This window comes from Dipodomys ordii, unplaced genomic scaffold (genome assembly GCF_000151885.1).
Source record: "Dipodomys ordii isolate 6190 unplaced genomic scaffold, Dord_2.0 Scaffold156, whole genome shotgun sequence".
In the NCBI taxonomy this organism is placed as follows: domain Eukaryota; kingdom Metazoa; phylum Chordata; class Mammalia; order Rodentia; family Heteromyidae; genus Dipodomys; species Dipodomys ordii.
Genome location: NW_012267372.1, coordinates 2,591,011 through 2,600,255, shown reverse-complemented (window position 1 = coordinate 2,600,255; position 9,245 = coordinate 2,591,011). Strand labels below are relative to the sequence as shown.

General features: G+C 50.3%; 1 protein-coding gene across 1 annotated transcript in view; it reads right to left on the bottom strand.

The window, feature by feature from the left end:
* Positions 1–9,245, bottom strand: part of Sptbn4 (spectrin, beta, non-erythrocytic 4) — a 54,570-nt gene that overhangs the window by 15,021 nt on the left and 30,304 nt on the right. Inside the window, exons 19-22 of the mRNA XM_013032621.1 lie at positions 8,033–8,056; positions 1,986–2,210; positions 933–1,022; positions 20–298 (exon numbers count right to left, since the gene is read on the bottom strand). Of these exons, the coding sequence (XP_012888075.1) occupies positions 20–298; positions 933–1,022; positions 1,986–2,210; positions 8,033–8,056 (618 nt within the window). The remainder of the gene's footprint in view (positions 1–19; positions 299–932; positions 1,023–1,985; positions 2,211–8,032; positions 8,057–9,245) is intronic.

Sequence of the window (9,245 nt, the reverse complement as noted above, 5' to 3'; positions counted from 1 at the left end):
TCCCCCAGCCCGGGCGCACCTTGCCCTTGTCCTCACTCATCATGAGCAGCTCCTGCTCACCCAGCCACGCCTCCACCTCGGCCACGTCGAAGTAGTACTGCTCCACCTGGAAGGCGGCGTCCAGCGACTGCTGCCGCCTCTCGGCCGCTTCCCGCAGCCCGCCCCAGGCGCTCTGCAGTTGCTCCTGGCCCCGGCGCACGGCCTCGGCCTCGGGGCTGCGCAGCGAGGCCAGGGCGCCTGCGCGCTCCAGCACCTCCTCCAGACGCGGCCCGTGCGCCTGGATCTCGCGACGCAGGCTCTGCAGAGGGGGGAGATCCGAATAGAGGGGGGCCTCCAGAGACCCCGAGAAGCAGGATCACTGAGTGACACCCACCCATCACTGACCACGGGCTAGCTACCATTTTGCCAGTACTCGATCACTCATAAGCCCCATGCCTTTAATCCTGGCATTCAAGAGGCTGCTAGCAGGAGGACCACAAGTTGGAGGCTAGCTTGTTCTCAGAAAACAAAACAAAACAAAAACCCTAACAAGCAAAACAAACAAAAACCACGCATCATCTAGGACAAGGATGAACCACTGGCCATAATATTTCATCAAAATACAAAAGAAGTGGCTTTAAGGCTGGATGTCAGTGGCTCACGCCTGTAATCCCAGCCACTCGGGAGGCTGAGATCTGTGAATCAACCCTCTGCACATCACCTTTATCGTCAGTTTTTAAAAAGTAGCATAAGTGGTAGAGTGGCAGTCCTGAATGGAAAAAGCCAAGTGAGAGGGAGTTCAAGCCCCAGCCCCAGTGCACACCTGTGTACATACACAGAGCAATTAAGAAAAAAAATCTAAGAAAAATTTGTGGTGCCCATCTGTCTGTCTGTCTTTCCCTTACTTATCCCCTTGAGCTGTTTCTCTCTGTGTGTCAATGGGCTCCACTCACCTGGTTCTTTTTGATGTGCTGCTGGACAGCCTGCAAACCATCCCCTCGCTCAGTCAGCATGGCCAGAGGCAGCCGTTCCTGAACCCAAGCCTGGGAAGGACACAGAGAGCCAGGTCAAAGACACTATCTCCAAGAGTGCCTACATCCCAAGAATCCTTCGAGCCCTCTGCCACAGTATTCAAGGTCCTTTGCCTAAGAGCCATGACTTGCCTTGAGCTGCCTGCATTGACACTTAGTCTTGATGTCTGTACTTTGGCAGATTCTGCTTAGCCCAGGACCTTTGCACATGCTGCATGGAGGTTTTGCTTCCTGAAATTCCCAGCCCATTCTTCTCACTCCTGGATTTTCTTGACCTCAGAGGCTTACGTCCTCAGACAGCCCTCCATAACTTTGAACTTTTGCCATAAGTGATCGCAAATCTGTGTCCCCCCCACACACACCTTTTTTTTTCTGTCAGTTGTGGGGCTTGAACTCTGGGCTTGGGTGCTGTCCCTGTGCTCTTCAGCTCAAGGCAAGCACTCTACCACTTGAGCTACAGCACCACTTCCTGTTTTCTAATGGTTTATTGGAGATAAGAGTCTCACAGACTTTCCTGCCTGGGCAGGTTTTGAACCACGATCTTCAGATCTCAACCATCTAAGTAGCTAGGATTATAGGTGTGAGCCACCAGCGCCCGGCTTCCCTTTAGACCCTGAATTGTCTGTGGGCAGTCATCCTGCTGACTGGGATAGATTCTAAACACAGGGCTGGACCTAGAGTGATGGAGTGGGTGAGCAAATTCTTGCTCCAGTAAATGAATGCGCAAACTTAGGAGTGGAGTGGTTGAAGGAGGAAATGAATAGAGGAGAGAATGCACGGGAAGTAGATAAAACAGAATAAAGAATGGATGAGTGGATAAATAAATGCCTTCATGAATAATTCAGTGAGTGGCAGGAACAGGGGGGAGGGGGTGAAGGGCTGTCAGCCTGGACCTGTCATGGCCACCACCCAGCTCTCTCCCCCCTCTCGCTCCCACTCCTCACCCCGCCCCCATTCCCTCCCTCCTCTTCTCACCAGCTCATCATCCAGATCGTGGGCCACTTGGTGAAGCTCCTTTGAGGCAAGCAGCAGGCGGCGGCGCTCCTGCAGCGGCTCCAGCAGCCGCACCAGGCGCTCGCCCACCGCGTTCTGCCGCTCGCCCACCAGCTCCTTGCTCGCCGGCTCCAGCGGCAGCGAAGCCGTCTGCGCCTGCAATTCTCCCACCTCTCGGTACCATTCTTCCACCTGAGATTGCATGGACTGTGGGGACAAGGGGCAGCGTCACTATGCAATGCCCGCCCTTGCCAGCCTGCTGTGGCTCCCCAGTTCCCTTCCAATGGGAACCGAGGCCACAGTGAGATCCGTGCTGACCAGCCACAATGAGGGGTATCGTATGATACCGCAGCAGTCTGAGCCAGTCCCTGACTCCCGGGTTCTGCTTTGCTGTTCCTCTGCCAGGCACATTTATCCTGGCCAGTCAGACTTCAACTCAAATATCACCTGCTCAGCCAGGAGCCCGTGGCTCACGCCTATAATCCCTGCTACTCAAGTTGAAATCTGAGGATCAAGGTTCAAAGCCAACCCGGGCAAGAAAGTCTGTGAGACTTATCTCCAATTGACTACCAAAGTGGTGCTGTGCCTCAAGTAGTAGAACCCTAGCCTCCAGCACAAAAGCCCAGGAATAGTGCCCAAGTCCTGAGTCCAAGCCCCAGGACCAGAAAAAAAATTAAATAAATAAAATAAAATAACCCACTTAAAGAAGATTACCTAACCTTCAGGTCTAAGATGGTCTAGCCACCCTCTCAGCTGATATCAGTTTTACAGAGAATGTAACTGAGGTTCACAGAGGTGAAGTAGTTTTTCCAAAGGGCTAAATTACTTTGCCACATAGCAAAAAGAAATACAAAACTATAGTAATCTGGATCATCGGAGGACCTTGAGCATAGGCAGAAAGTGCAAAAGCAGCGAGATGTGATGGCATATGCCTGTAATCCCAGCTAGTTGGAAGGTAGAGCTTGGAAGGATTCAGGTTAGAGGTCACCTGGGAGAAAAAGCAATAGCCCATCTCATCCAGCAAGCCAGGCATGACGGCGAGTACTTGTCCGAGCTATAAGGTGGGGATAGGTAAAAGGACTGTAATTTACGTCTTCCCCAGGACAAAATGTATCTGATAAAATAAATTTAAAAAGTTGGACAGTGTGGTTCTACCCATTGAGCCACACTTCCAGCCCAACTTTTTGCTACTTCAAGATGAAGTCTCGTGGACTTTCCTGTCTGGGCTGGCTTTGAACAGAGGTTTTCAGATCTCAGCCTCCTGAGTAGCTAGGATTATAGACATGAACTACAAGTACCCAGCTTGATCTGTGTGTGTGTGTGTGTGTGTGTGTGTGTGTGTGTGTTGGTCCTGGGACTTGACCTAAGGGCCTGGGCACTGTTCTTAAAATTTTGCTCAAGGCTAACACCTTTACCACTTGAGCCACAGCTCTATTTCTGTTTTTCATGGTGGTTCATTGGTGATAAGACTCTCCTTGGGGCTGGAAAGGTGGCTCAGTGGTAGAGTGCTTGCCTTGCATGCATGAGGCCCCGGGTTCGATTCCTCAGTACCACATAAGCAAAAGAAAAAAGCCGGAAGTGGTGCTGTGACTCAAGTGGTAGAGCGCTAGCCTTGAGCTGAAAAGCTGAGGAACAGCACCCAGACCCAGAGTTCAGGCCCCATGACCAGACCCCCCCCAAAAAAAAAGACTCTCCTGGACTTTCCTGTCCAGGCTGGCTTTGAGCTATGATCCTCAGATCTCAGTCTCATGAGTAGCTAGGATTACAGGTGTAAGCCTATGGCATGCCCAGCTTGATATTCTTTTCTATCTATCCAACTGGCAAAAATATACAAGATGGCTAGGCAACGGTGGCTCACGCCTATAATCCTAGCTACTCAGGAGGCTGAGATCTGAGGATCACAGTTCAAAGCCAACCTGGACAGGAAATTCTGTTGAGACTCTTATCTCTAATTAACCACCAGAAAACTACAAGTGGCGCTGTGACTCAAGTGGTAGAGCACTCAACTTGAGCTGAAGAGCTCAGGAACAGTGCTCAGGCCCAGAGTTCAAGCCCCACAACCATCACCACCACCAGCAGCAATAACAAATACACACACAAACACACACACACACACACACACACACACACACACACACACACGGATGTATCTAGGGTTGGCAGAGATGGAGGGATGGAGGGAGATAGAAGTGTTCAGCCACCATGGGTGGTGTGAATTGGTTGAGCCTCTTTGGAAAGCAAGTTGGCAGGTCTTAATCAAAATGCAAAATGTGTAGATGCTTAACTGGGCACCAGCACTTCCCCTTCGAGGAACGAGCTCCAGACACACTGGCACCCACGCACAAAAAAAGATGTGTCCAGGAATTTCACTGTAGTGGATGGAGTTTGTAATGAGAAAAACTTGGGAATGACCTCACTGCCCAGCCAGAATGAAATAGTTAACCAAATCTGCGTGAGCGTGGGTGAGCAGAGTTCCTAGGAAGAGGAAAAAAGCCATCGAGAAACCTCCATATGATATGTATTTGTAGGGAATTGTACATGCATGAAAAATTGCCTGGGAGTAAACAAGTAATTAATAGCAGGTGACATTGATGGGATGGGGGATGGGAACTTTGTGAAAGGAACATGGACTGATGGAAAAAAAATTCACAAAGGATTTTTTAAAATATGATTTTTGATGCCTGAACCACGAAGATGAAAGATAAATAAGATGAAAGCATTAAAAGTGAATGTACTTTGCACACTACTTAATAAAAGTAAGTATTTTTCAAAGAAGTGAATGTATAATGCAATTATAAGAAGAGATTGTAAATGTATAATAAAAATATTCTTCAGTGATCTGGAAATATGCGCACCAAGTAAAACCTAAGGTTCATATTGGGGTGTTTGAGTGGATGTAGAGGTTCAAGGGAGATGTTTTACTGAAGACTTCTAGGTTAGTAAGTTAATCAAAAGAATATGATTATCTATTAGTTATGTGATTCTAAACAGATGAAGGAAAGCTAAAGAAGAAAACAAAATAATAAAATTAAGAGGTACCAGATTATAGAAAATGGTTATAAACCAAAAATTACAACTTGAGAACTGAGTCAAGGCTTTTTGTTTTTGCTTTTGTGTGTGGTTGGCCTTAGGCTTCGAACTAAGGGCCTAGATGTTGTGTGTTGGCGCTCTACCACTTGAACTACAGCTCCACTTCTGGCTTTTTGGTGGTTAAATGGAGATAAGAGTCTCACAAACTTTCCTGCCCAGGCTGGCTTCCAAGTTTAATCTTCAAATCTTTGCCTCCTATATAACTACAATTACAGGTGTGATCCACTAGACAGGGTCTTGCTATGTAACTGAGGCCTCCAATTCATGATCCTTCTGCCTCAACTTCCCAATAGCTGAGATTTCCAGTGTTTCCAGAGTTTTCTCGGAGTTTCCAAGTAAAAATGTTCATTCTAATGTTCTGTAGTATAGAGTTGTGGCTTTGCCTGAGGGCCAACACCCATTCCCTCCTTTACAAAGATCTTAAATCCCACCGAGGAACTAATCAAACCTAGAGCTCCATGTTAGGTCATGGCCAATCAGAACAGTAAAGTTACTCGAGATATGGTCAAGTTACCTAAAGTAGACCAATGAAAACACTTCTAGCTTTCTTGGGGGCAGGGAGGGGGGATATGAATCCTAGTCATGTGGCTCAGGGCTCATCAATGAAAACTTGAAACATCCCAGTTTTTGATGAGCCAATGAAAACTCTTCTCCCAGGCTGGGAAAGTGTGTGCTCAGTTTCCCATGGGGTTCCTAAGCTGACAGAGTATAAGGATACTGCAGACCCTCCCCCCACCCCCAGGAAGGGCAAAACTTGGTAAGACTAACACAGGGGCTGGTGCTGGTGGTTCACCCCTATAACCCTGGCTGAGATCTGAGGATTGTGGTTCAAAGCCAGCTTGGGCAGGAAAGTCTGTGAGACTCTTATCTCCAATGAACCACCAGAAAACCAGAAGTGGCTCAAGTGGTAGAGCGCTAGCCTTGAGTCAAAGAGCTCAGGGAAAGCTGGGCACTGGTGGCTCACACCTGTAATCCTAGCTACTCAGGAGGCTGAGGTCTGAGCATCACGGTTCAAAGACAGCCTGGGCAGGACAAGTCTGTGAGACTCTTATCTCCAATAAACCACTAGAAAACCAGAAGTGGCACTGTGGCTCAAGTGGTAGAGTGCTAGCCTTGAGCACAGAGAGGCTCAGGGACAGAGCCCAGACCCTGAGTTCAAGCCCTAGGACGACCAGAAAACAAAACAAAACAGAAGAGCCTTCTTGCATAGCAGCCTCAGTCCCTGGTCATACAGTAGTCAAGATGTTGGATCAGCCTCCTTCCCACTTGGATCCTCCATGCTCCTTTCCAACTTCCAGCTGTGGAGACTAAAACTCCAAGAGGAACGGGAGCCATCTCTGGCCCAGAGTAAAAACTTCCCTGAGTCAGATTTTGAACCTAGGACCACAGTTCACCAGCCAAACTCCTGGCCATTCTGCTTCTCTATAAACGGGATGGTGCATCTCAAATAGGTGGGAGTCACAGATCTGGGTCTCACAGGAGAGATCCAAACCCTGGGGTGCACAGCCGGGAGAGGGGGGTGGGGAAGGATCCCCTCCCCCACGCCCCCTGTCACACTCAGCAGGACCAGCTGGCTGGGGGGCCCCTGAGGGCTGAGAATCAGGGGTTCAGGACGCCACCATCTGTTCCCTGGGCCAGTAAGGACAGGCAAGAGGCCATGAGCCAGGATGCTGAGCACATGGTCTAGAGCAGGGAGGTGACATCCCGACTGGAGTAGTGGGGACCTGGGGAGGACACCAGGGGGTAAGGGCAGCTGGAGGAAGAATGGCAGAGACGAGAAATTCAAATAAAAAGAAAAGGTGAGGTGGCTGGCAGAGAGAACGATCCAGAAGGTAAACCTTGAGGTGGTGAGGTGGTGACGGAAGGAACAAAGACTCGGGGGGGGGGACAGCCAGGGCCACACACTAAGCTGGATGGCCAGGCCCCAAGGGGACAGCAGGGCCTCGGGAGGCCCCCGCCCCTCCCCTCTGCAGCTTCTAAGGCCCCAGCTGGGCACCATCTGGGGGCGCTGGCCCCACTGGGTCCCGCTCCCTGCCTCGAGCTCCCTCTGCTGGGGAATGGGACAGAGCCCAGCGTGCCAAGACTGCCCTCCCCCATCCCTCTGACCACGGATCCTTTATCCTACCCAGATCTCAGCCTCTCCTCTCGATAATGGACACCCCATTCTCATTGTTACCCCCCCACACCCCAGAGGCCCCATGTCTGCCCTCTGACACCAATATGGCCAGCCAGAGGGACGCAAGGCCCAAGCTGGCCACTTCTGGGAGGGCCACAGAGAGAGCTGCCTGAGTCCCAGCCATCTGACTGTGGAGAGGGGGAGAGGCTGCGGTGGGGACCCCAGGTGTTAGCCCGGGGGGGGGGAGGCGAGTGTCTGCCCCGTGGGCTGGAGCATCACTCTGCATAAGATGCCCCATAATTGGCAAAATGCAGAGAGTGGATTCATATTCCATATGCTACCCTCAAAATATTTTTTTGGGGGCGTCCGGTCATGGGGCCTGAACTCTGGGCCTGGGCGCTGTCCCTCAGCTCTTCAGCTCAAGGCTAGCGCTCTACCACTTGAGCCACAGCACCACTTCCAACTTTTTTCTTTTTGCTTATGTGGTGCTGAGGAATTGAACCCAGGGCCTCATGCATGCAAGGCAACCGCTCTACCACTGAGCCACCTTCCCAGCCCCCTCAAAATATATTTTTAAAGCAACACAGAGAAAAGTGCCCTAAGAGAGATATGAACAGGAACAAATGAAATTCGTAAGTAAAACATGACCAAAGGAAAGGGGGAGAAAAAAATAACTGTGGCCACAGCGCCACTTCCAGTTTTCTGGTGGTTCATTGGACATAAGAGTCTCATGGATTTTCCTGCCTGGGCTGGCTTTGAACCATGATCCTCAGATCTCAGCCTCCTGAGTAGCTAGAATGACAGGTAGGAGCCATCAGGGCACCACTCTATCTATCCATCCATCTATCTATCTATCTATCTCTTCCAGCATTGGGGATAGAACCCAGGGCTTCAAACATGTTAGGCAGGTATTTTGTCCACTGAGCCATAGCCCCAGCTTTTTAGGGGCTGGAGTCTCAGTGGTTAGACCAAGTTAGCCTGGAACTTGCTCTGTAGTTCAGGCTGGACTTGAACTCAGGTTCAAAATACCGTGCTAAGCAGCTCCTTTCTTTTTTTCTTTTTTGCTGGTCCTGGGGCTTGAACTCTCAGCCTGGGTGCTGTCCCTGAGCCTCTTTGTGCTCAAGGCTAGCGCTCTACCACTTGAGCCACAACGCCCCTTCCAGGTTTTTCTAGCCGTTCATTGAAGATAAGAGTCTCACAGACTTCCCTGCCTGGCCTGGCTTTGACCTGTGATCCTCAGACCTGGCTTAAGTGGCACCTTTCTATGTCCAGTGAAGCTCACACAGATGAGTTCCTTGAGATAGCAGGGGAGATGTGGGGGAAATAGAGCATGCATCTGGGCTGGGAACTGAGCTCAGGCTCTCCTCCCTGGGTCCCTGGCTGCTTTTCCTGTTTGTTTCCTCCAGTCTGGCCATCTACACTACTGGCCACACCCGGAAGAGAAGACTTACAGCCAAGTCACTGCTGTGTTCAGTACCTGCCAGCCAGGGAGGGGCCTGGAGATCTCAGCTGTGACTCATTTGTCAGAGGCCAGCCTGAGGATCGCCACAGGTCTCCAATGGGGTCCACAAGTAATCCAGGGAGAAAGGTGGAGGGGAATTAACAGGGTACTACACAGCCACCTGGTGGCTGTGTGACCTTGAGCTAACCACAGATGCTTGCTGCGCAGTGGCTTTTTCTGGACGCATGAGGTAACGGTGGCTTGCTGGCAATGCTGCAGAGAGGAGGCGGGGCTAACGGTGCCAGGCACAGCCTGGTGCAGCCATCCGTGCGCCTCCAAGTGTGGCCTCGACACCCTGGAATCCAGAATCTTGTCAAGGTTGTGGACAAGGTCACTGTTTGGGGTTTTGTTTGTTTTGTTTTCAGTACTGAGGATTGAATTAACGGTCTCAGAGGGAAATCCCATCCTCAGTGCTTTGGTTTTTTGGTTTTCTGTCTTTCTTCCTTCCTTCCTTCCTTCCTTTCTTTCTTTTTTTCTTTCTTTCTTTCTTTCTTTCTTTCTTTCTTTCTTTCTTTCTTTCTTTCTTTCTTTCTTT